Here is a 27,013-nt window from a genome sequence, read left to right as displayed (position 1 = left end):
CAGGGTTGGTTTTAATTGTTTCCATCCAAAAAGAAGTGACATTCCAAAAGATGCCATCCTCTGCCCGAGAAGCAGGAACCTAGCCCATCGCCCGGTTTATGAACAGTGGACACTCCCAACTGATATCATATTAGAAAACATTAAAGATAAATACTGAATCACACAATTTGTTCCAGGTAAGCATATACGTATGCAAAGGACAAGTGTTGAAACTTAGGTGAATTAAAGTTTTTATTTTTACAACATAATCCATTTCTAGTCTTTCTTTTAACCAAATTTGAAAATTTTTATTTTTCGAGTGCATTAAATTTATAAAAACATCCTCCCACATTACATTAAAGCATTCCTCGTGTTTTATTTCCAGTACTCCAGTGTTCATTTAACAAATAAAATCATTTTAACGTTGTCTCCTTTAATTACCTCCTCCAAATACCCATTGTCTAACACCTGTCACGGTCACAAAATAGGTTGACCCTGCAGTCACCCATGCAGACTCTGCTAAACTATTCCAAATTCAGTATGAATCGATGTTTTCTAGAGTGTAAAATTAATGTTACAGAAACTCTGTTCATCTGTCCCGCTGAGACAATCCGGGAAAAGCTCTTCATTAGAATTCTTCTTCTGCCTGCTTGCTGCGCGACTGCTTGAGTTGCTGCAGCCGCTTGATGGTCTCGGAAATTGTACGCTCTCCATGTACCTTATTATCTCTTGTGCGGATATTAACAGTGCCACTGGCTTTCTCTTTTTCACCAATAACTAAAACAAAAGACACAAAGCTTTGTCAGATGGAAGAGTTTTTATTGAACATTCGAACAGAAATGATCCTATGACCTAAAAGCCCCCATGTAGCTTTTGACTCATTAAAATGTTCAAATGAGCTATCAAGTCATGAAAAGATACACAATACATATTACTTAATGCATATTACTTGCTGAAAGAAGCGAATCTAAATGCGTATTACTTGCTTTAAAGCAAGGAATGCATACTTACTTAAATGCATATTACTTTCTGAAAGAAGCCAATCTAAAATGACTATGTATTGTATGATTCCAACCATATGAGATTCTGGAAAAGGCAAAACTATGGAAAAGGTGTAAAAAAAAAAAAAATCAGAGGTTGCCTATGGTTAGGAGAGAGAGAGAGTGTTTTGTATGTAGAGCACAGAGGATTTGCGGGGCAGTGAAACAATTCAGTATGATACCACAATGGTAGCTACATGTCATGATATATTTGTCCGAACCCACAGAATGTACAAAACCAACAGTGAACACTGATGTAAACTGTGGCCTTTGTAAAAAAGATACCAGTCTGGTGCAGGATGCTGGTAGTGGGGGAGGCTGTGTCCGCTTTGGGTAAGAGGGATATGGGACAGCTGTTAAAGTGCTCTAAAAAATAAAGTCTATTTAAATAGACTAATAAATAAAATAAAACGTTCAGGTGACCATGTACAGTTAAACGACCAATTTAAAAATCTTTTCATTTAAAAAAATATATCACTTTACAATGCTTCAAACCACTATATTCACTTAAACCAGCCAACTTAACAAAAAACTTACTATATGAAGGAATAGGAGAAAAAAGAAGATTTTTAAACAAACCTTTAAAGATTATTCCTTTTCACACCCAAATTTCCCTTTGTTATAATAACTGAGCAAACTTAATAGTTTAAGAGTCTAGATTGGAGGGAACTAAACTGATGACCACAATTCTCTTAAGGCTGAGTCTCAAGATTTCAGTGTTCTCCTATAGTTTGGCAGATTTTCTTTGGTAAGTCCCTTTCTTACCTAGGATGAAGTTATATTGTGCCAACTGTGCATTTCTGATCTTCTTATTTAACGTACAGCCCGGATCCAGATCAATGTCCACCATGAACTTAGCATCATGGAACTGTTGCCGTACCTATTTAAAAAGATACAGAATTCTTTAGATCTAAAGTAAGAACTGTATTTTGATCTTAAATGGTTTAACACGATTTGGATAATCATACAGATATTAAAAAAGAATGCCAATAGATATACTGAAGCACATATTGCTAATTTGTGACTTCAGACTGCATTTTTTTTTTTAACATTTTATTTATTTTTGAGACAGAGAGAGAGAGAGAGAGAGAGAGAGAGAGAGAGAGAGAGAGCGAGCGAGCGAGCATGAACAGGGGAGGGTCAGAGAAAGAGGGAGACACAGAATCCGAAACAGGCTCCAGGCTCTGAGCTGTCAGCACAGAGCCCGACGTGGGGTTCGAACCCATGGACAGCGAGATCATGACCTGAGCCGAAGTCGGACGCTCAACCGACTGAGCCACCCAGGTGCCCCGAGACTGCATTTTTAAAAATTAAAATGTCGTATTTTGCTCTTGAGAGGTAAATGTTTTAGAAAATCCTTAAAAATCAGAATTCAGGCAATCAGCTAAATTTAATCAGCTCTGTTAAAACGCATTACAAAAGAAAACAAATCCTTTTGCAAACATATCTTAAGTCTCCTAAATAGTTGTCAGGAAACAAATTATTAGTCAGTCTCCATATTAATATACAATGATGGATGTCCAGTCTAATAGAGAATGTAATATTTCTGATCCCTCAAAAAGGCAGCAAGTTGGCAACAGGAATCCAGCCACTGCTGCCATCTGTGTATGCAACATTTTAAAATAAAATGTTGATACACACAAACAATAGGCTAAAAGCATCTTAATAACTTCTTTTATGTTATTAGAGAATGGAATACAAACCATTACATAAAATTCTTTTAATACTAATTATTTCTTTAACATCTCTATGTATATGACCTAAGTAAACAGAACTCTATAAGAATAATTTAAATATAATATCAAGTTTGAGAAATATTAAAAAGTAATTTTTTTTCTAAACAGTGATTTCCTTTTTGATTAAAAGAAAGTTTATTAAATAATGAAGTCAGAGGCAAAGATCAAATTGGGATTTCTTGAAGTAAACTTCCAGGAATCTAGCAAGCTACATTACAGATTATCATTCTGTGCCTTTTTATCTCCCTCAAAAATACTAGTTCCACTTTACTGTCCTAAGTTTTTGCATATTAAATAATGTTTTCAGTATTTTTCCTTTCCAAAAAAGCAACATTACATTTTATTAATTTTAAGTTAAATTAAACTAGATTAAAATTCCCATCTACCTGACTACCCATTACCACTAATATGACAAAAAGATCTGAATAAACCATTTATATTTCACTAATAGGCTGTTATGTGTAAGTGATCATTAATCAATGAATCTGCTGGGATTGTGTAAGTAAGCAAATTTCTGAAGGGTTCTTACACAGTTTATTAGAGTGTCAGAAGAAGACTACACTTTTGACTGTAACATGTTTTAAAGAATAAAGCACCAGTGTTTCAGTTTTTTTGTAGGGTTTGAACTCATGACCCTAGGATTAAGACTTGAGCTGAGATCAAGAATCGGATGCTTGGGGCGCCTGGGTGGCGCAGTCGGTTAAGCGTCCGACTTCAGCCAGGTCACGATCTCGCGGTCCGTGAGTTTGAGCCCCGCGTCGGGCTCTGGGCTGATGGCTCAGAGCCTGGAACCTGTTTCCGATTCTGTGTCTCCCTCTCTCTCTGTCCCTCCCCCGCTCATGCTCTGTCTCTCTCTGTCCCAAAAATAAATAAACGTTGAAAAAAAAAAAAAATTAAAAAAAAAAAAAAAAAAAGAATCGGATGCTCAACCAACTGACCCACCCAGGTACCCCAAAGCACCGGTGTTTTAGTTTCTTAACATGGGCCCTTGCGTGTACGTGAGTTGGGCTATTCTATAACTGGGGAGGTGGCCTGGTAATCTCAGACTGTTTAGCACCTCTGGTCTCCAGTCATTAAGTATCAGTAGTAGTGCTTCCCAACCCCTGTCAACTCTATATAACCAAAAACCCCACCCCGGTATAATTCTAAGTGCTTCCCACCACCACTGATGGAACAGAGTAAGTTAGTCTTGTCTCCAGTTGAGAAATGAGTTATTTAATTACAGACCTTTCTCCTACCATGTGAGCTTTCACAATACAAATAAGATAAAGTACAACCAACTAACCATGGAACATAACTGATTTTCATCACTTGTAATTAAAACTACTACGTGCAGTAATAGAAATATAGTATGTCTGAATGGTTTGCTTTTTAGCTGGCCTAATGTTCATTTATTTTTTTAAAGGCAGTTAAGACCTGAGTGCAATTTATTCTGATGATCTGGAAACATGATGGCTTTGATATTACAACATTGTTTGCTGATACTCAGATCTGTCTGTATTAACTAGCCAATTTACTACTTTTAGCTTGCAATTATGAAACAATGCTTATTTATAACACAACTTTTACTGATTTGAAATTCCTTAGTATAAAATTGTCCCTATAACAGAACAAATTGTTTTTAAGGTATGAAATATGAATGGATATTTACATATCTGTTAGTAAGGTAGTTTTTTTGGTGGGTAGGGCAAAACATTGGTCGGGCATGCCATTAACCTAAAAAATATATATAAATAATTGAAGAAATGTGCATTAAAAACCGGGGCACCTGGGTGGCTCAGCTGGTTAAGCATCTGACTCTTGATTTCAGCTGAAGTCATGATCTCAGGGTTACTGAGTTCGAGCTCCACATCAGGCTCTGCACTGTCAGTGCAGAATCTCCTTGGGATTCTCCCTCTCCCCTTCTCTCTGCCCGTCTCCCACTTGCACGCATGCATGCATGCATGCATGCTCTCTCTCAACATAAATAAATAAACTTTAACAAAAAAAAAAGCAAAATTACTCTCTGAGTCAAAGAGCAGCTTAAAATACATTATGCATTTGAATTTACACATCATCCTGAGGCATTTACTATTTCCTAATTCTAAACACTAAAATAAACAAGAATATACAGACACTATTCAAATTACATCTTCTGATCATGAAACCATGTAGGAAAGTATTAAAGAGGTAATATAATCTATTCAGGTTTATCACAGATTGAAAATAGTAACATATCTCTATACCACAAGCAGGTTGGTTTACCAAGGATATATAGCTGAATGACAGGAAATTAAAGGAAAGTCATATTTAAGGATTACCTTTTGGGCATATTCATCACATGTCGGTCCCACTGGAACTACCATTACTTGGCGAGGAGACAGCCAGAAGGGCCTTTAGAAGAAATTAAAAATATTTAATGTGGATTGGGGCCCTTTCATAAACAAGGATGGCATATCTCTTAGTCTATTTTTCAAGATCTTTTCCTGAAATATGTAAGGGCCACTTAAAAAAAACTACCCCTACCCCTTCCCCCATAATATCCAATAAAGACTAAAGGGAAGAGATTCAGGAGCAGAAAAGTCACCTTAAATCAGGAAAATCCATAACTAAAGTTTGATTTGCTACACAGATTGCAAAGCGCATTGAGAGCAGGGACAAACATATTGTATGTACGTAGGGTTTACATTTTACAAAAGTTTTGCATCAGTACAATTAATATAGCAGACTCTACAGAACAGGGGCTTGACAACCTTGTGCCGCTTTCAACTGCCTTCACAAACTGCAGGCCAACAGAGAAAACTGCTTAAAAACAAAACGGAAGGCATGCGCTCAGATCTTGCCAGCAAAAGCATAACCTCACAGAAACAAGACAAAAAGTGTCGATCAGTTTGGAGTTGGTACTTCCAATTAAAAAACAACTGGCTTCTCAAGGACGTCAAAATACATGCTTATTATCATCAGCACACAGCGTAAGCCCAAAGCCTACTCTTGTTCACTCAGACAAAAACATCAAAACCATATTAATCCCCAAAGTTACTTGAAAAGCAATCAAATGGAAACCAATTTGACAATAAATTTCATATATTGGAAAAAAAAAAAGAAAGAAAAGCAATCAAAACAACAAATGTGCTTCTCAGTGTATAACTCCTAATTAGAAAGTATTATATAACATTCAAACAAATCAAGTTGTGAAATAAAAATAACGATGATTATTATTCTTAAAGGGGGGGTTTGGGTGGCTCAGTCGGTTAAGCGTCTGACTTCAGCTCAGGTCATGTTCTCATGGTTTGTCAGTTCAAGCCCTGCGTCAGGCTCTGTGCTGACAGCTCAGAGCGTGCAGTCTGCTTTGGATTCTGTGACTCCCTCTCTCTCTCTCTCTGCCCCTTCCCTGCTCATGCTCTCTTTCTCTCTCTCTCAAAAATAAATAAACATTAACAAAATTAAAAAATATATATTCTTAAAGCTAAAAATTTGGGCTTAGGTTGTGATTCCTTATTGTACACCTGTCATCAATTAGAATTCACCAATCAGAATCATTCTTCTCTTCCACTGTGCAACTAAACTGGACAGTAGACATTTCTTAGTCAATTTACATTCTCCAAACAAAAACAAGGACAAAAATTACCATTTGCCGCCATAATTTTCAGTGAGAATAGCAATCATTCTTTCCACTGACCCCAAGATGGCTCTATGGACAATCACCGGCCTTTTCTTATCATCACCATCATGGCTAGGTAGAAAAAAAAATGTTTTACTTTATATATACATATATTCCTTTATAGTCCCCTAAAAATGAATATTCAGAGCAGACACCAGAAACTCACCTTACAAATGTAAGATTAAATCTGATGGGCAACTGAAAATCCAACTGGATTGTTGCACACTGGTGGTACCGACCAATTGCATCTTTAATCTGTATATCAATCTAAGAAGTAGAGACTGGGTTATTTTGAGATGCTGTCTACATTAAAGCTGAACAGTAGTTGTAACAAGGCTGGCTGGCTTTCTCTCTTTTTCTTTTCTTTTTCTTTCTTTTCTCCATCCCTCCTTTCTTTCTTTCTTAACTTATTTTAAAGTAATCTCTTCTTCACTCCAAAATAAACATCACATTACTCAAATAGACGTTCATACTGACCTTTGGACCATAAAAAGCTCCATCTCCAGGATTTAACTCCCACTTTTCACCAAATTCATTCAGACTGTTTTCAAGTTGCTAAGGACAAAGCAAAATCATTTTTATTTTTGTTCATCCGCAACTTCCCTTCTTCCAGCCTAATTTGAGACTAAAAATACTGTAATTACTTTCATGAATCCCTCCTATTCTCTGCGTTAGAATTTGGTCCACCTAAAATACACAAATTTCCTCTTTTCTGAGAAATACTGACATACATCACTGTATAAGTTTCAGAAGCATAGCACAATGGTTTGATTTACATAGGCTGTAAAATGATTACCATATTCGATTTAGTGAACATCCATCATCTCATACAGATACAATAAAAAGAGAAAAGAAAAAAATGTTCTCCTTGTGATGAGAACTCTAGGATTTACTCTCTTAACAACCTTCCTGTATATCATACAACAGTGTTAGTAGCTACAGTCATCACAATGTATGTTATATTCCTAGTACCAGTTTATCTTATAACTGGAAGTTTTTATCTTTTGACTAACTTCCTCCCATTTCCTTTTACAAGTTATAACTCAATGACTGAAAAAAATATTCAACCATTTCTAATATAAAATCATACATTAAAAAAACCTAGTTTACTCAACCTATGAACCATTTCAATTTTCTCTTTTGCTTTTTATCCATTTAAAGAGGCTTGGGTTTCTTGGAACAAGTTCATTTCAGTCAAATAGCATTCAAGCATGCTGAAAAACACACTTACTTTCTCAGCTTGATTCCATACTTCAATATCTCCAAGGAACTTTTCTGGGCGAGTAGACAGGTTCAGTTTAAAAGAGAATCCAAATATGCTATATACTGTACGTAGAAAATCCAAACAACCTTTTATTTCATCCTCAATCTTAAAAGAAACAAAAACAAAATAGACATTGGTAATTTTTCCTTGACTTTCTTCACAATTCTTTCAGAATATTTCATCCCAGAGTCTCAGAATACCTGCTCTATGGCACAGAATATGTGGGCATCATCCTGTTGGAACCTTCGTACCCTCGTGAGTCCCGTGAGTGCTCCTGACAACTCATTCCTATGAAGTACCCCAAAATCGGCTACCCGGAGAGGCAACTCTCGCCAGGATCTTGGCCGATGATCAAACATGAGGCTAAAGAGAACAGAAAATTAAAACCCACTGATATTTACTTTCACAAGAATAAAACTGCTTTTCTAAAATATGAAAGGCTGTCCAAACAGGCAACATTTCTTAAATTCTGGACTTCATACCACAATGTAAGCATCAATAAAACAGCAAATAAATTATAGTATGACCATCCACAACCAAGAGAGAATAAAAATTTATTCCCAAGAGTCTGGAGTCAAATCCTTGTACTCAATATTTCCATTCATTTGAGGACTGCCTTTAATGATCATTAAAAAAAAAAAAAAAAAAAATCTTAGCTCCATACAAATCATTTAACATACTGTAAACTAAAGACTGTGCTTTCCTGTCACTCCCAAAACTGCTTCAGTCCAAAGGTACTTCAGCAACGTTAGAGAATCTGGGAGAACTAAGAAGAAACCCAGTCAGCTCCCTGACTTACAACCCAGTTCCCTTATGGAGATTCCACTCTCCCCTCACCCTTGAGGCCTTGCTGCCAGGACCTGTAGGCACTGAGCTACCTACTCTTCCCCTGATCACTCTACCCAACTTTTAAGGCTAGAAAGTGAAAACAGTTGCAAAGCAAGGAAGATTTCTCAGTTCGTTAGCAGTAGATTTTAACAGAACATGTTTAAGAAAGAAAAAAAAAAATCTAGAGAATCTGCTATGTCTACATTCAATCTCTCTTTTATATTCTGCCTGTTCACTGCTATTACCCCAGTGCCGTTCTTGAATGTCTACATATCTGAGCATCTAACTGGGCATGGAGAATATTATAATATCACAGAATGGTTGTATTTAAATATTCTTCTGATTCCATAATTTGCTTTAAACAAAAATTCCTTTGAAGGAGGGAGAGCAATCCAAGACACATTGTATCATGGGAAAATCTTTGCTAGAAAGTCAAAGCTGCTCAATACCAGTGTCCTGGGCAGTTCATGGGTTTCAGAGCAAACAGCTCCTTCTCCACCTCAAAGGAGAACATGTTCTCACTATAGTGCTGCCAGTGGCCCGAGGTCACCCAGAGTCGGCTGTTGTAGATGTTTGGGGTGACCACTTCCTGAAATCCTCGTTTCCGATACTCACTCTGTTAGAAAACAAATGCAATACACATGAAGAAAACAGAAGTTTATACTTCTGGTGGGAGTAAAATATAAAGAGCAATTTTATACTATCTAGTGAAGTTCAAGATGCACACATGCTGTAATCTAGAAATTCCACTTTGAGGTATATACCGAAGAAGAAACTCCTGCACACGTTCATAAGGAGGCCTATCAAAACAATGATTTGTAATATGAGAAAATTAGAACTTACATCAGTGCCCACCAAGAAAGGAATGGGCACAGTGTGACAGGTATAGAGAATAGTAAGTAACAAGTGAACTAAACTGGATTTAAAAAATCCTAATGCCGACCGAGACACAATGAGACTTTGCATATGTCAATTTGAACTACAGACAGACACAGAATTTAGGGTACATGTATATGGGGCACGTATTAAATAACAGGGATCCATGCTAACTTCAAATACTGATCTCTTCTATGCAAGGAGGGAAACGGATCAGAAAGGGTCCCAAAAGGGAGCTTTTTGCTTTACTCTGTATTAGTTTACTGTAATAAAACAATCTGAAGCAAATATGTACCAATGTACATATGTGGTAAATTAGGTGGTGAGTATGCAGATGTTGGTGGTATTATTCTCTATAAACCTATGCTTGAAAAGACTTCTTATTTTATAAAGAATAAAAAAGCAGTGTAAAGATTAACTTGTTTTTTGGAGGAAAACACAAACAAATGGTCAAAGAGCATATCGAGCTCCCAGGTAAAGGGCTTCAGGTCCCACCTCAAGCTCACCAGCCTCTCTGTTGTGTACATACCAATGTACATGGACAAAATCACATACGAGGAAAAAGGAACGTTTTAAAACATTTCGTGAAAACTCAGACTTGCGATTTTATTCTTTTAAATATTTCTTCTCAAATACAAGATTATCTTTCTTTGTAGCAGACCTTATTTAATTAAATCAACTTATATCCTAAATTTACAGAAGAAAATAATGAATATGGTTTACCCTGATGAATTCAATAAGTGTATTATAAATGTATGCTCCTTTCGGCAGGAAAAAGCAACTTCCAGGGCTGAGTTCATGAAAGAAATACAGTTCTTGGTCCTGAGTAAAAGAAAAGCAAAAGAATGTTTATACACGCATGTAACATCAACATAAACTTCTGGGCTCCTGAGTTCAGATTACAACCGTGGTATCTGGCATTTTAATGTGTGCCATTCCCGAATCAAAGAAAACATGTCAACATTTCTGGTATACTCAGGAGGATAGAATTGCCGCTGATTTACAACTTAGCACAAGTACATTCTCCGCATGTTCTATTCCTAAATCCAGTCAAGTTTACCCAAGAATGACATGGAGCAGGGGTCTTAGTTCTCTTTATTATCCAGTGGGAGTTCTCATAGTTTTAATTCCTCAAAGCTCCAAGATGTGACTATTGTTTCTTTTTCTTTTTTAAAGTAGGAGTGGCAAGAAGAAGACTAGAAAGAGGACAGTGATAATGAAAGAGGAGATGTAGACGAAGGTGGCTGCCCCTGGGTTTGGTGAAAGAAGCATACCCTCCTACCTTCTTGCCTCTCCCCCCGAAAACGCCCAGGATCCTTGGAGAGGCCACCCCCAGCCCCCCAACTGTTGGTGCTTCCTTACCACTGGAATTTTTTTCAGGCCCTCAAGGGAGCAGAGTAGTGGATGGCACAGAGTGAACACAATTTTAGAAAGGAATATTTTAACCAAATATAACTTCCAGTCCAGAGAACAGTCGGGTCGAGGAATAATAAAGGAAATGACACTGTGGTACCCACCAGTGACTTGCTATGTCACCTTGGGCAACAAGAAGATTCACTTTAGGGGAAATCAGTTTCCACATCTTTAAAGTAAGTCAGTGGACCAGGAAACTTTCAAAGCATCCCCCAGCTGTATAAAACATTGCTGTACTGCCTTTTACAGAAAACTGTAGGTCGTCAGCATTTGTTCTCAATAAAAGGAGTATTTAAAATGAGTATTTGTGTAGTACCGAGCACACCCTAGAAAGATAATGTGGATAGTAAACGATAAGTAAGATAACAGTAAGATAATCAGGAAGTAATTTATGGATTATATAGGACACAGTATAAAAACTACTGGAAATAACCACAACATCTTTTCCAAAGGAAATTCTTAATACAGCGAAGTTTCAAATGAAAACAAAGAAAATTCAGTCTAGCAACATTATTCTTTTTTAACATACCCTTCCAATTTTCCTGTGATCTCGGTTTTTAGCTTCCTCTTGGAACTTCTCCCATTCTTTCAACATTTTAGGATCCGGGAATGAAATGCCATAGATTCTCTGGAGAGTCTCCATATCTGCTTTGCCTTCCCAGTATGTGGAGGAATTCTGAAAGCAAAGATAAATCATGAAACAATACTCAAACCTGTTAATATCTCGCTTATTTTGAGTTAGATGTTATTTCTCATAGTCGCCTAGGAGTCAAATTCATAATAGTCCTTATGACAAAAAAGTGGTATAAAAAGTGCACACTTAGCAAACATCTCACAGTTGCTCTGAGTACAAAGCTGGCTGTTTAATTCCCTCAAAAATAACTCCCTCTCAATTACCCACTCAAACCACAACTCCATGAATGAAACGCAAGGACATCTCCCATAATATGATTAAACAAAAATGGAAAACCAACAAAAAATATCTTGAAATGACTCAATTATTCTTATGATATTTAAAGTGCACTTGAATAATCACCCATAAAATATTTACCAATTGGTAAAAACTGTCAGGACTAGTTTGGTTAAAAAGTGCAAATAAAGTAATTATTAAACAAACGAAGGACAAAAGCACACATTAACAGTGAGCTTTAAAACTCTAGAAGCATGACTGTGTGATTTTTGTAAAGCCCCGAAAGCCCCCCATCCTCACGTGCTCTGCTGATGAATGGTGAGTCAGTCACTGTTGGAGACTTTCAGCTAAAAAGTAGATAGCAAGAGAAAAAAAAAACCCACCCTTAAACATGCAACAGAAAAACAGGTAGAAAGAGAAACCAATAGAAGTTTAAACATATACCTACAGTAGATAAGTACATTTATATAGAGTCTTTAAGGTTACATTGCTTACTTTGTGTATTTTCAAAGTCTTAATTTTGCCAGTGTGTCTGACGTGAGGACCCCGGCAGAGATCTATCAAGGGACCACACCTAGAGATAAAATGAAAGGAATTTTAACAAAGACTTAAAATGACATATACACCAGTTACACTTAATGACACTTGATAGTCTCACCTATAGACTGTGGTAGTTGGAGTATTCACTTTTTCATTCAATATCCGGCATTTGAACTTGTTGTACTAAAAATAGGAAAAATTATTTTTTTTAAAAACCCTCCTTTAATTTTTACCTCTGAACACTACAGCTAAAACATAACTTGAATACATCTTACTGAAGCATTATAGGAAAATAAATATGTCAATACTTCATGTTTTACAAATATTGTTACATTTTTATCAAGAACAGAACCAGCTTCAACTTAGTACACTAAACCCCTGTGTGACAACTTAAAGTAACAATAATAAGTGATATAAAAGTGGAGGCCATACATTACATCTCAATTTACCTTAAACATTTCTAGTAAAGTTTCTCTCTTAACTTCCAGTCTTTCAAAAGCTTGCTTTTCTTTAATGATTTTCTTACACAAAGCCTCCAAAGAAGAGAAATCATTGCTGGACACACCCCTGAAGGAAAAGGAAGTGTAATTAATCTCATTCCACTCTATTCTACTCACATAATACGTTGGAGGAATGTTTCTTTAAAAAAAGTGAAGAGTTTTAGGGGCGCCTGGGTGGCACAGTCGGTTGAGCGTCCGACTTCAGCCAGGTCACGATCTCGCGGTCCGTGAGTTCGAGCCCCGCGTCAGGCTCTGGGCTGATGGCTCAGAGCCTGGAGCCTGTTTCCAATTCTGTGTCTCCCTCTCTCTCTGCCCCTCCCCCGTTCATGCTCTGTCTCTCTCTGTCCCAAAAATAAATAAAAACGTTGAAAAAAAAATTTTTTTTAAATAAAAATAAAAATAAAAAAAAAAGTGAAGAGTTTTAATATAAAAAAAATAGACCCTTGCACCATATACTAGAATCTTAAACTAGGTATCATTATCATTTTTATATTTTATATTTTCAGTGGCTTCTATCTTGATCATCATGGAGACTATGCCCACTACTGCACCCTCCCTCCACTTCTATGACCCGCTTATTTTATTTCCCAACATAGTTTAGGGCTATACTTCTGTTTATAACAGAGCTTTCATAAATTACTACCACCTCAAAAGTTACTACACGACTTCAAGTTTTCATAGTGGAAATACCTGTTGACTATTAAGCAATAAGCTTGATATCATTCCTTCTTTCTTGAGAACTCTTTAAAAATAAAGTATGGACCCTTAGTAATTCAGAATTTATTTTTCTTTATTCAGCTCAATAACTCACCCTTCTTCAAGGTACATGTCATAATAGAATCCATTTTCTATTGGTGGACCATAACATAAACATCCACCATAGACTCTTTCCATGGCTTCACCCATTATGTGAGCGCTTGAATGCCAATATACCTGAAAATACAAAGAAAAATGGGATGGTTGGAGTCTGAGCATATATGTTGTAAATATAGCTGTCTTGAAAAACATATTTAAAATTTACTAAAAATAAACCCAAGACATAAAAAAATCTAAACTTATAAATGTATAAACAGTGGTATGATTCTATGCAGAGCCAAAATAATTTAAAAGGATTCTAATTACTAAGTTGCATTTGTACCTTAGGAATCATCTGGCTTAGTCATTTTCAAACTAATTAAATTCAAATTAGCATCATTAATTTAAATCGGATGGATTCTGTTACCTGAAAACAACTGCCACTCACAATGTCACTGTCTTATTGACCATAATTGCTCAGAATCTTTTGAGTCAATGTGCCCACATCCCACAACCTATGTCCTATCCTGTGACCTTTATTGAGTCGTGGAACACCACTTAAAAATTACACTTTCTTTTTCTTTATTGGCTTCAAAAAACTAAGGTGCTAGAACTTGTCCCCACAACACAACTATAAAACACAAGGACAAATATATGGATGCTGAAAACAGATGGCAGTACAGCTAACCCTTGAACAATGCAGGGGTTAGAGATGCTGGCCTTCAGTATAGTCAAAAATCTTAGTACAATTCATGACTCTCCAAAAACGTAACTACTAACCGCCTGAAGCTGCCTGACCAGCCTGACCAGAAGCTTTACTAATAACATAAACAGTCAATTAACACATATTTTGTATGGTATATATATCATACACTGTCTTCTTACAATAAAGCTAGAAAAAAATATTAAGAAAATCATATGGAAAATACATTTATTTCATCAAAAAATACTCACAGATATTTATTTATAGAAAAACAATCCATATATTAGTAGACCCATGCAGTTCAAACCCATGTTCAAGGGTCATCTATACTTGGCTTTTAAGGTGGTCAGATGAGTCAGAATATACCCAAAGCTATACTTTCAAGATTTATTTGTAAGGTACCAAAATGATTTTTTTTAATTAACTTTATTTATTTTGAGAGAGACAGAAAACATAAGTGGGAAAAGGCAGAGAGAGAGGGAGAGATAGAGAATCCCAAGCATGCTTTACCCTGCCAGCATGGATCCTGATATAGGGTTTGAACCCATGAACTGCGAGACCATGACCTGGGCTGAAGTCAGGCACTTAACTGACTAAGCCACCCAGGCACCCCCAAAAATGATTTTCATAAAAAACGTAAGGAATTCAGAATACATCTGAAAAGCATTAATACATATACATAAGTAAACTATCATAATAAAACAAAATATTTAATTTCCCTTTATATGGTATGCCATCAAGGAGAAATAAGAAAACCATGACATCAAATGCAGGTTGATTTTTATAGTGCTTCAGCAAATCTGCATTTTAAGATGAGGAAAATACGGAAATTAATTGTCCAATAGGGGAGTAGTTTAAGGAAATGTTCAATTTTATTTGTAAAATCTATACATCTTGCTTAAGTACTGACTGATAGAGTAGAACCAATTTTTACTTGCTTTACCAATTTTTAATAAAAATTTAAGGGCGCCTGGGTGGCGCAGTCGGTTGAGCATCCGACTTCAGCCAGGTCACGATCTCGCGGTCCGGGAGTTCGAGCCCCGCGTCGGGCTCTGGGCTGATGGCTCAGAGCCTGGAGCCTGTTTCCGATTCTGTGTCTCCCTCTCTCTCTGACCCTCCCCCGTTCATGCTCTGTCTCTCTCTGTCCCAAAAATAAATAAACGTTGAAAAAAAAAATTAAAAAAAAAAAAAATTTAATAAAAATCCCAGAACATACTTCCCACTGAAGTATCTAGTAATGAAGATAAATTTATTCAAGTTCACTTCTTAAATTTATAAAGCAAACTCTTTCACGATGCTCCCTAAATCAAAGACAAAATGAAGATTTCAAATATGACAATGAGACCAATAAGCTCTAAACCCACTGACAGTGCGAGCAGGAAGAGACCGGAAACGGGAACCCTGATCCTGAAATTCAGTGACTACTGAATAAAAACTTACTGCCTGAGCTTCCTCATCCTCAAATTTGAGAAGCTCCAAGGTACAATCTTCCTCCAGAGGACGGTCTAGGTCCCAAACAACTTGATTCACTTTAGCAATAACGGTGTTGTCAGCCAGGCCTTGACTTAAAAAATATACACACATGTATATATATATAAACAAAAGAATATAAAAAAGAATCTTCTGTAGCACAACACTTAATCTGAGAATAACACGAAAATAAACATTACATATATTCTATAGTAACACGTGTATTATTTATATTATAGTTTATGTATCATAGCTTTCTGAATTAAAATGGAAAAAGCAACAAACCCCTCCAAAATGTACCCAAGTATAACTAGAGGATCCTGAAAATCCAGAACACTATTATTTCACATTTAATGCCTCTTATTTAAGCAGATACGACGACTGTGATAAACAAACAATTTTCAGTGGTTTGACTAATCTTTTAATTTCTCCAAATGAATTTTCCACAAAGCCAAGCTATTTAGACTCCAAAAAAGAAAAAGAGGGGCTACTGAGTAATCCTCTGCTTTTCCTCGTACTTGATATCTGTGATAGATCTTCTCTCTGTGAGGTAATGTTAACCTCAGAATAAATTCTGTAATGCCAAAGATAGTATGATTTATGACAAGCATATAGGCAAAATAAAGGACTATTCAATAAAACTTTTTTATAATATCGATTTAAAAAGTCAGCTAGACACACACCACAGAGTACACAACATAAAGGATCACCAAGTGGTTAAGACCACACTATGAGACCACACCAAGTGTAAGAGCCACAGGAATTCTGAGGACTGGAAAGCAGCAAAGGTCAGACAGTCTGGACAGGCTTTGAGGATAAAAAAATGAGGGGCTGAAGGTTCAGAAGAACTAACAGAAGGATAACCATAAATTCCTAATGCAACTTTCAAATTCACTGAATTTCCCACAAATTACATCCAATGTTTTCTTTCCTTCTGAGATCATATAAAGTTTCAGAGACATACATGGGTTTGGCAGAGAGAAATATATTTTATCATATTGGTGTAAAATAGTTTTCAGAAGATTAAAGAATTGATCAAAGGCAACTAATACTCTTCGTATTCTTTGGGGGAAAATGGCTTTTATTTTAGGGTCCAAAATGGTGTCTTAAGATACTAAAGCAGAGTTACTTTGAAAATGTAGATATGCAGAGACCATATTAGATCATTTCAGTTTTCCAAAGGGATACAGTAATCTAAACTTTCAGATTTAAAACAAAACTTCAAAGAAAAACCTTCTAAAGCAAATAGAGCGTGCATTTTTTTTTTTTTTTTTGTATTCACAACTGATCATCCAAACCTTTCAACTGTTACCCATGCTATAATTTTTCACACAATAGCAAGAATTTATCCTGGACTTTTGTAAAAATGTCATAAACACCCTCACTTGCAGATCAGTGACTTAACTCTAGCCCTAAAGCTCATCAACGCTTTACGTAAACTTTTGCAGTTCTCAAAAAAAATATTTTCTTAATTGGTTATTTGACAAATTACAATGTAATCTGGAGGACAACACTGTAGAATGTAGAGAATAGGTTCCTGAACTAATAAGAGCTTGAATTTTATTTTAAAGAAATTTTTTTAATGTTTTATTTATTCTTGAGAGAGACAGCATGAGTGGGGGAAGACCAGAGTGAGAGGGACACAGAATCCGAAGCAGGCTCCAGGGTCTGAGCTGTCAGCACAGTCAGAAGCTCAACCGACTGAGCCACCCAGGTGCCCCAGGAGCTTGAATTTTAATACCAACACGGCTACAATCTCAGTGTGAAACAATGGAGGAATATCTTAATCAAAATGCCCTTGAAAATTATCTCTAAAATGAAAGGTTGAATGGGTATTTAGGAGTACACCCACTTATTTATGATTTCACATGGAAATCTGCTTGATATTATAATTTTTTTTCTTACTTTCCTTTGGAATAAGCTAGAAGTAGTTTAGGTAGAAGCAATGGTCAAATTAATGGAAACACTCCATTTTCTTTGTAAAAAGTACTAATCAGTGTCCATGGCACAATAAAGACTCATGGCTCATAGACCAACTGCTCATAGGCCACCAGCTGCATAGTGGGCTTACCAGTAATCAGCTAGGTTGGTTCCCAAACCTCTTTATGTATTTGTTCTTTTGGGCCTTAGGTTCAACAATATGAAATTGATGATAATCAACCATGTTTGACAATTACATGGTGACTGCATGTGGTTCAACTCAACATATAATGAAACAGTAAAAATAAATAGAAATAATTACATACTTAAATATAGGGTGAAGGATAGAGTGAATAAATATGTATTTACATGTTTTAAATTAAAATGTTTAAGACAGAAATTGGCAAACTTTTTCTGTAAAGAGCTATATAAATATTTCAGACTGGGCCACACATGGTCTCTGTCACATATTCTTCTTAGTTTTCTTATTTTTTTTCAAGCCGCTTATGAACCATTCTTAGCTCTTGGGCTATACAAAGCAGGTTTGTACAATACCTGCTATTATACACATGCATCGATTTATGCTTTCCTGTCTTTATCATTTCGTATAAATTGACCAACTATTGATCCCATCATATCAGAAAAAGAAAGCTTGACTCTGTTACAAAGTATATATATCTAACTCTCAGTTATTTCTTCCCAACCCAATAAAAGTTTTTAACATCAAACATAGTCTATACATTATTTTCACATGTCTTTTATTAGTTTAACTTCTCAATGTCAGATGTTCTATCTTCGTTTTTAACTTCAAAACAGACAATTAAGTCAAAACAGGTGAAACACTGTCTACTCTCAGAAATTAAGTCTTGAGCATAAAACTCCACATCATTTTGATTTTTAAAAATCCCAAATAATATAAACATTAAAAACACAATAACATAAAAACATTATAAGGATAAAACTTGACAAGATAAAAAAAGTTTAGTTACAAACAACAGAAGGTCAAGACAGGTGTAGTTTATACCTAATTCCACAAGCAATTTGATACGGTGTAGTTTTCCAGGATTCTGCTTTGACCTGTTTACCATCAGGAAGAGTGACTTTAATTGGCTTGCTATCTTTTTCTGCCTTTTCTGCCAGAATGGAATCATGTTCTGCCTTTAGTTTATTATACATCTCAAGACGTGTGTTAATATATTCAGGCCAAGGATTCAACTGTTAAGACAACAAATGAGGAAATAAATGATCAGTAAATACTTGCTTTCCTTTTTAGAAAAAGGGAAGAAATAATAAAAATAGACAATACAAAAATTATGATTACTAATTCAATATGGTAAATGGATTGTCCAAATCACCAAGCACTCACTTATCCTGCTGGAAATTAAAGTAAAAAAATGAACTAAATGCTGTCTTCTTATAATTTTTATTGTAAGAATTTTTTTTTAAAATAGAAAAGTATAAATAACAAGACATGTGGGCTGTCAATATCTTAAATGGATAATTATTACCATTTGCTATTTGCATAAGGTGATTTTTTTTTTCCTTTTTAAGATATTCTCTTAAGGTCTCTTCTAACTAAATGACCTTACAAGTACAGCTCTAAACAATACTAGAAATAAAAAGTAGCTGGCTTTTCCATTTTGTTTCAATCTTGTTTAGGAATGGTCTGTGCAGATGGTCAGACTATATGTCCACTTAACAATTCTTAACCAACCAACTATAAATTGATTTAACGTAAAGGCTCCCATTCAACGAAAATACTTGCTGGATTCAAAGAGAAGAATAAAACCTGCATGTTGCCCTTAGAAGGGAGATAAGACAAGTACATAAATGATGGGAGTACAGAGGAGGAGGAAAGGTCCTGGACATCTCACTGTGAACTTTTTTCCAGACAGATCATTGAAAATATATATAATCACATTTTGTACTTAAAATACTTTATTCAGAAGAGTCCTTTAATTGTACCTTTTGTTTCCTATCTGCAGACTAATTCCCAAGGTGTGACAGAATACCATGTGCTACTGTATTCAAAGTATGAAAAACAAATGAGGAAACATACACGTTTTTCTACTTCTTTGCAAATTTTTAAAATTCACAACAATTTCTTCCACAGTAACAGTGGGATATAAGGGACAAAATGTAAGAGAAATGGTTAGATAGGGCTCTAAGCAACACTGAGAAGTTCTCGATCACCTACAAACTGACCCTTACGTAAATGAAAGCGCTATAAATTTAGCAACACAGCATTAATAAAAGCAGCTCTTTAAAGCCAGTTTACAGTTTACTGTGCTACAGTATACTTCTCAAAGGCCTGTTCCTTTGTGCTTCTGTATTCTGGTAGCTTTCTAAGGAGTCTCTAATAAAATGATTGCAATGACTAAAGCAAAAAAATGAAGCAGAGTTCACAGCAGTTTAACTCATAAAGTAGGAAGACAAGTTTAACTGCCTCCTAAAGTAGAATACCCAGAAACGGAGTTGATTCTGGGATGACTTTTGAAATGCCTCCTCTTTTTAGTGTGAGCTGGGGGAACTGTAAGCGTTTTCTTTACAACGGAGAAGTCTCAAGATCTGTCTGGCTTATAACCAAACCCTAGTGACAAGTCCTCATGGAAATAATGTGAAGGGTCAAGGAATTGGGGCTTCTTTGGTTTCTGCTGCATTCAGTGTAAACTCAAACATCAAATCTCTAACATCTCACTGAATGAAATGATCAGACTGCTGGCATCCACTCTGACAACTGAGTAATTATGAGGCCCCTTCTTTCCAACTTTTTCTGTCTGATTTTCGTAATCTAACCCCACAGATTATCTTGCAATCGTACTTCAATGCTGTTTTCCTTTTTCAATTACAAATAGCTTCAAATCTTTTTCCCCTCTCAGACTTTCCTAATTTTCTTCCTGAGTGTGCCATCTCACAACCTCATGTAAAGCATTAGAATCTTACAAAATATAAGTCTGAGCTCCTACCACCTTTCAATCTTTGATAACAGAGCTCTAAAACATTTACCTCTGCTCGACCTCCATCTCCAGATCCTTCTTTGTTCTTCTTCTTGCCTCCTTCCTTTCGCTGCTCCTCCCCGGCACCTATCTATACAAGCAAATAAGAAATAAGATTTTATATTTTGATCTAGTTTGACACCACTCCATGCTGCACCCAGAAAAGTTTTGAGGATATTATTTTAGCATGTATTTAAAAAAAAAGAGCAGGAAATCTGACTTTGAAAGACTAAAAAATATCAAAGACAAAATAACAACTGGCAATAAGGACAAATCTTTTTTTTTTTTTTTAATGTTTATTTATTCTTGAGAGAGAGAGAGAGAAAGAGACAGAGTGTGAGCAGGGGAAGTGCAGAGAGAGAGGGAGACACAGAATCCTAAACAGGCTGTCAGCATAGAGCCTGATGCAAAGGCTCGAACTCATAAACTGGGAGATCATGATCTGAGCTGAAATCGGATGTGACTGAGCCACCCAGGCGCCCCAGGACAAAGCCTTAAAAAGAGAGAGGAGTTACTTGACAATGTTCAATTCCTCAAATTTCGTTTGTTTTGCTTGTTCCTGTGACTCTCGCTTCAGGTTTGCCTGAACATATACTCAATATATAGCCACAAAAAAAGCATGCAATTTTAGTATAAGCATGCAGTAACAGGATTTGCAGAAAAAAAAAAAGTCTAACGCAATATATCCATCCATCCCACAAGTACTACCAAGACACTGTACTCATAGGATTTTAACCCTAGGAGAAAAGCAAACATAAGACCCAAATCCTGAAGATGAGGGATGTTATTAAATATCCCGCAATGCCCAGGTCAGCCTCCCCAAATAAAGAATTATCCAGTCCACATTGTGCAAACTTAATCTCTTTAGGGAAAGTGAGGTACACACATGTAAGAAATTTCCAGGGGAAGAAAGAATACAGCTGTAGCACTATGATTAGATGTCAAATAAGTTAGGACAACTGACTTTAAAGGATGAAGAAGATTTCAATTTGTATTTTGAGAATGGAGGAAATAAATTGTTGGAAATAGAGAGAGAGAGAGAAAGAGAGAGAGAATAAGAAAAAATGAGAGAAAGAGAGAGAGAGAATGAGAAAACCAGGCTGACTAAAACAGATTGTTTTAGGGGGCACCTGGGTGGCTCAATAGGTTAAGCATCTGACTCTTGATTTCAGCTCAGGTCATGATTTCAGGGTTCATGAGTTTAAACCCCACATGGGATTCTCTCTCCCTTCCTTTCTGTCACGCACCTGCTCCTGTGTGTTCTCTTTCAAAATAAATAAATAAATAAAATAAACTTAACAACAACATTGTTTTAGGAAATCACGCCGGTTAAGACAAACTAGGGCTCAGACAGAAGCATGCACTAAAAGTTATGGGGTTACCATAAGGAATGTGGACTTTGATTAGAAGTACATGAAGGCATAGAAAGTTTTAAAGTAGTAAGTCCTGTGTAAAAATAACCAATGCAGAGTTGGTTTATACTGGTGGTTGTCAGCCAGAAGCAATTTTGCTCTCTAGCAGACCCCTGGCAATGTCAACTGACATTTTTGGTTTTCACAACTGGGAGGTGCAATTGGCATATAGTGGGTGGAGACCAGGGATGTTATTAAACATCCCATAATGCACAGGTCAGCCTCCCCAAACAAAGAATTATCCAGTCCACAATGTCAGGAAACTCTGAAATGCATTATGGGATACTGTGAAGGGTATCTTCACAGAAATGAATTACTTCACTGTGATTGCTCACACAGAAACACCCTAAAGCAAATTGCACTACACAAAGTTTTGCGATTTACTAAGTTTCTCCACAATCACATCTAGTTCTCAGCAACCCTGTGAGACTGCTATTATTATCATTCCCATTCAACAGGTAAGATTAAATTGGAAAAGGCTAGATGCTTTTTCTAGGTTCACACATTAAGTAACAGCAAAGACACCCATGCAGGTGTTGACAGTGGTCAACTCTAAGGAGGGAAGTGATCATCAGCAGTCTTTTGAGAAGTTTGAGGGTAGAACTGGGAATATGAAGGGGAGACTTTATTACAGTCTTGTATACATTTGTGGGCTTTGATTTTTTTCTAACAATTTTCCTATAGCATACAATTTATCTAAAGTATACAATTCAATGGTTTTAATGTATTCACTTATCACTACAATGAATTTTAAAACATTTTCATCACCCCAAAAGGAAACCCTGTACTCATTAGTGGTCACTCCATTTTCCCTTCTCCCCATTACTTGGCAACCACTTTTGTAGACAAAGAGATCTACTTTGTCTCTATATATCTACCTATTCTGGGCACTTCATATAAACGTAAGCATACAATATGTTGTTTTTTGTGACTGCTTTCTTTCACTTAGCATGATTTCAAGATCATTCACATTACACATCAGTACTTCATTCTTTTTTTCACTGCCAAATAATATTCTATTGTTCATTCATTTAACAGTTGGACATTTTTGGTGATTCTTTTGAATCTTATAAAATGTATTACTTGTGTAATTTAAAAAATAAACTAAATTTAAAAACGACGACTTCTAAATTCAGGCTGAGCTAAAACTTCCCCCACTCTGGGATTCTGGATTTCATAAAGTTTTAAGGTTAATTTATAGTCAAGAGATAAATAATGAACATACCTTAAGTCTATTCTAATCAATAAAGTACTAACCAACAGGGTTACAAGACTCTGTATGCCTTTGCTATACTATAGAAATGATGTAATTAATCAGTATTTCTGGTAAGAAGAGGAATAAAAGTTAATTACAGATCTTCTGTGCAGGTTTAAAATGAAGAATGAGACACTTCTACTTAGCTGATTATATGTTTTTGGTCTTGGTCATATGAGTATTTGCCAAACAAATAGGAGTCGCGGAAAAGAGGGAGAGAATTAACACAAAAGTTTTCCATGTTCTAAATACCTCTCTTTTTACAAATGAGAATACTGGCCCAAGGAATATAAATTATTTTGCCCATTTGTATACAGCTAATAAGTAGCAGAGCCAGGACATTAAAACAGGTTTCTCTAGAACTCTGAGGTCCATTCCATCTCTACTACAATTAGGAAGATGTTGGGCAACTGTTCTCTATTTCTTTTTTTTAATTTTTGTTTGTTTATTTTTGGGAGAGAGAGAGAGAGAGAAAGAGACCGAGAGAAGCAAGGCTTGAGCAGGGGAGGGGCAGAGAGAGAGAGGGAGGGAGACACAGAATCCAAAGCAGGCTCCCGGCTCTGAGCTGTCAGCACAGAGCCCGATGTGGGGCTCAAACTCAAGGACCGTGAGATCATGACCTAAGCTGAAGTCGGACGCTCAACTGACTGAGCCACCCAGGCACCCCAACTGTTCTCTATTTCTAACGAAAACAGAACAAAAATATGTGAGTTTATGTATCGCGTATTTACATATAATCAATCTAAAATTTCAACCTAAAAGTTAGAACAAGGACTTTGAAGGGAAGCTACAGAATTATTTTCCTCAGAGATATATAGGAGTTGAAGGAAAAGCATCTACAGAGTGTAGTTTAATTAAATTCCATCCCAGAGACTGGGACAGCTGGGCTAGGTATGTCCTGGGAGTCCAATAGTTTGATGGAGTATCTGTCCCTGACTCATACCCTGGCAGGTGATGGGAGGCAGGACAGCACTAGAGTTATGAGCATTGGCTACAGAATATTGGGTTTGGCAAGGTACTTAGTGTTCTTTGCCTGTTTCCTCATCTGATAATGAAGACAATAAGAAAACCCAGTTCATAGTTATTATAAGGATTGAAATAGTTGAGTTAATGCATAATATAGTATCAGACCCACAGTCAGCATTCAATAAAAATTAGGTATTGTATAGTTACTATTATTATTATGGAAGGGAGGAATAATATGAAGAATAATAATATTAAGAATGGCATAGCATAGTATTTGTGGACATGGAAAGTTGCTGACTATAGACTATTAAGCAAAAAAAGTACACAAGTTACAAAACAATAAAGATATAATTTTTTAGTGAAAAAATATAGATGGAGAAAACTCTATGGATTGGCAGCATTTATCACCTTAAATTTAATTCATATAGTTTAGAATGCATTTTTCCCATTCTATCCTGAACTTAGAGGACATCTTCATTTTACTGATGAGAAAACTGTGACTTTTACAGTTTTCCTATCAGAGATAGGAAGATTTATCCTATCAGAGAGTTAGGGCTGAGGCTGCTTTAGCTTAAGACATCACCACTTCTCACTTGGACTACTGCAATGGCCTCCTGCTTGTGCCCCGACCTCTTTCCAACACACCTTCCATCCCAATGCCACAGTGATCTTTAAAACTACTCTAAGAGCTGTAGGTCCCCCTTCAGGCTTATCCCTTGCAAAAAACCTTACAGATACTTCTCGGTGTGCCTTTTCACTGCCCTTGCTACCTTTACCTGGAAAGCACTGCCCTGCCAGGCTTACCTGGTGAACTTAGACTCATTCTTCCAAACTGAACTCAAATAAGCCCTTCCTTCCTAAACAGCGTTAGGCTCTTTCTCTCTATAATCCCAGAGGGTTGATCACACTGCACAATGACTGTTTTCCTGCCTCACACACCAGGCTTTGAAGCTTTTAGTGACAGGCACTGGGTCCTTTTCACCTTCCTAGCTGCATCTCCCAGCAGTGCCTGGCAGAATAAATACCTGACATTTGTTGGCCATAAAAAAGCTTGACCTGGTGGTGTGAAAGTGACCCGGGAGTTGTTCCTAGGCAATGGATGACATCGAAGGCCTACAGCAGGAGGTAGGGCAAGGGTATAACCTCGCTATGGTTTGTCAGCTGGGGTCATACAGCTTCCATCACTTATTATAAATTACCCAAACTCGAGTCAGGTGGGACACATTTCGGAGACTCGGTTTTTCCCTTCCTTAAACCGAAGCTCTTAGCCCTACAGGGTTTTAGGATTAAATGAGGTTCTCAAATGCTCTTCCCGCCTAACGTGAGTCAAAAACGTCACTCTGGGAGCCCCGAGTCCTAGATTCTAATTCTCTCTAGGCTTCTAATTAGATGTCTGGCTCTAAGCTAGGCACTCATTCAGGGTCTCAGTTTCTTCATCTGCAAAAAGAGGATGGACCCAGAAATGACCTGCAAGGCCCTACCCTACTTTATGAATGCACGATCTGTTCCCCAAAGAGGCTGTGACTCAACCAGGAGCTCCATCGTCCCCCTCGGGTCTCGCCGCCCCCACACGGCAGGGGCTGCTTCCTCCTTCCCGCCTGGTCGGACACCGTGGACACCAAGCAGCCTCCGGGTCCCACTCAGTTCGCTCACCGGCTTCTCCTCGCCTCCCATATTCCCTGAAGGGCTTCTGTCCTTCTCCTCCGACATCTACAGACCACGAAAGGAAGACGGAACCCAATAGTGACGGTCTGGAGGAGAAGAGAACCGAGGCCGGTCAGAGACGGGCTGAGGCTCCGAGAACACTGCGCTTGCGCCACGTGGCCCGGAAAGGACCAGCTGATGCAATCTGTAAGCGCCCATGCCCCGCCTCCCAATCCTCTGGGAGAATGGGCAGCCAATCGACAACGGGGGAAGGCGGGCCCTCGCCTCTAAACCAATGGGGAAACTTGTTGGGTGACAGCCCATTAGGAAACCAAGCTGCGGCGGTCTGCAAGAGGGATCCGCCGGAGCTGAACCCGTACTCTCTGCGGGCTCTGGATTTAACCCCTCCCTGAGCCAAGAAGTCTTCAAAGTACTTGCGCTTTCACGTACGCAGACTTGGCCTATTAGTCAAGGACCTTCTCAGCCACCGTAGCGGGTGGGAGGGGCTTGGCCTGAGTCTCCGGGAAGTCTGCAGCGACTTGAATACTGTCCCTGTCACTGGGACGAATTCCGGAATAGAGTCCAGGCTTCCTAAGGCTTCTTCTCTGCCTGACTTCGCGTGACTGCCGAATTCTGAGGCCGTCCCAGGGATCTGTCTCTGTTTGTAGCGGTGAATGGTGCTCTCCTCATGGTAGTCCAGGCTTCCCAAGACCCAACCCTTAATGATCCAAGGACCGGCGCCTTTCTCCTTAATACATTACTTCCGCCAATCTGTAATGCGTCGGAGAGCATTTCCTTGGGCCCATGAAAATACAATGAAACCTTTACTTAAGGAAATAAACACCCTGACTCCACGGATCTGGCGCATAAGCCCCAGTGTTTGGAATCGAACGGGCTTATTTTTATTTATTTTACCAGCCAGTTTAAAACAGTTACTAAATTGAAATCAGAAGTGCACTGAGCTCATTCATAGTTTATGTATTTCATCACCTTGTTATGTGGATTATATTTTCTAAACGTTAATCCTTGACAATCTGCCACCTAGAGAGTCTTCCTTCCACAAAGAAAAACAGCTTTCTAACCCCGCATTTTGTTTTTCACGTGGCGCCAGGATAGTCTTCAAATA

At 37.3% G+C, this 27,013-nt stretch overlaps 1 protein-coding gene across 1 annotated transcript; it reads right to left on the bottom strand.

Annotated features, from left to right (window-relative positions):
• Positions 1 to 213: 213 nt before the first annotated feature.
• On the bottom strand, positions 214 to 26,072 carry TARS1 (threonyl-tRNA synthetase 1). The gene is made up of 19 exons (XM_025923568.2): positions 25,897 to 26,072; positions 20,621 to 20,701; positions 18,639 to 18,829; positions 15,665 to 15,788; positions 13,538 to 13,659; positions 12,676 to 12,793; positions 12,345 to 12,409; positions 12,182 to 12,260; positions 11,306 to 11,452; positions 10,087 to 10,185; positions 8,937 to 9,103; positions 7,860 to 8,022; positions 7,627 to 7,764; positions 6,873 to 6,950; positions 6,562 to 6,662; positions 6,363 to 6,467; positions 5,056 to 5,128; positions 1,785 to 1,899; positions 214 to 756 (listed from the first exon to the last, which is right to left on the bottom strand). The coding sequence occupies exons 1-19, from the start codon at positions 25,951 to 25,953 to the stop codon at positions 608 to 610; spliced, it is 2,172 nt and encodes a 723-aa protein (XP_025779353.1). The 5' UTR covers positions 25,954 to 26,072; the 3' UTR covers positions 214 to 607.
• Positions 26,073 to 27,013: the final 941 nt, after the last annotated feature.

Source organism: Puma concolor, chromosome A1 (genome assembly GCF_028749965.1).
Source record: "Puma concolor isolate L17-30 chromosome A1, mPumCon1.1.hap2, whole genome shotgun sequence".
Taxonomy (NCBI): Eukaryota; Metazoa; Chordata; class Mammalia; order Carnivora; family Felidae; genus Puma; species Puma concolor.
The sequence above is the reverse complement of the archived record's forward strand: the minus strand, read 5'-3'. Positions and strand labels throughout refer to the sequence as shown.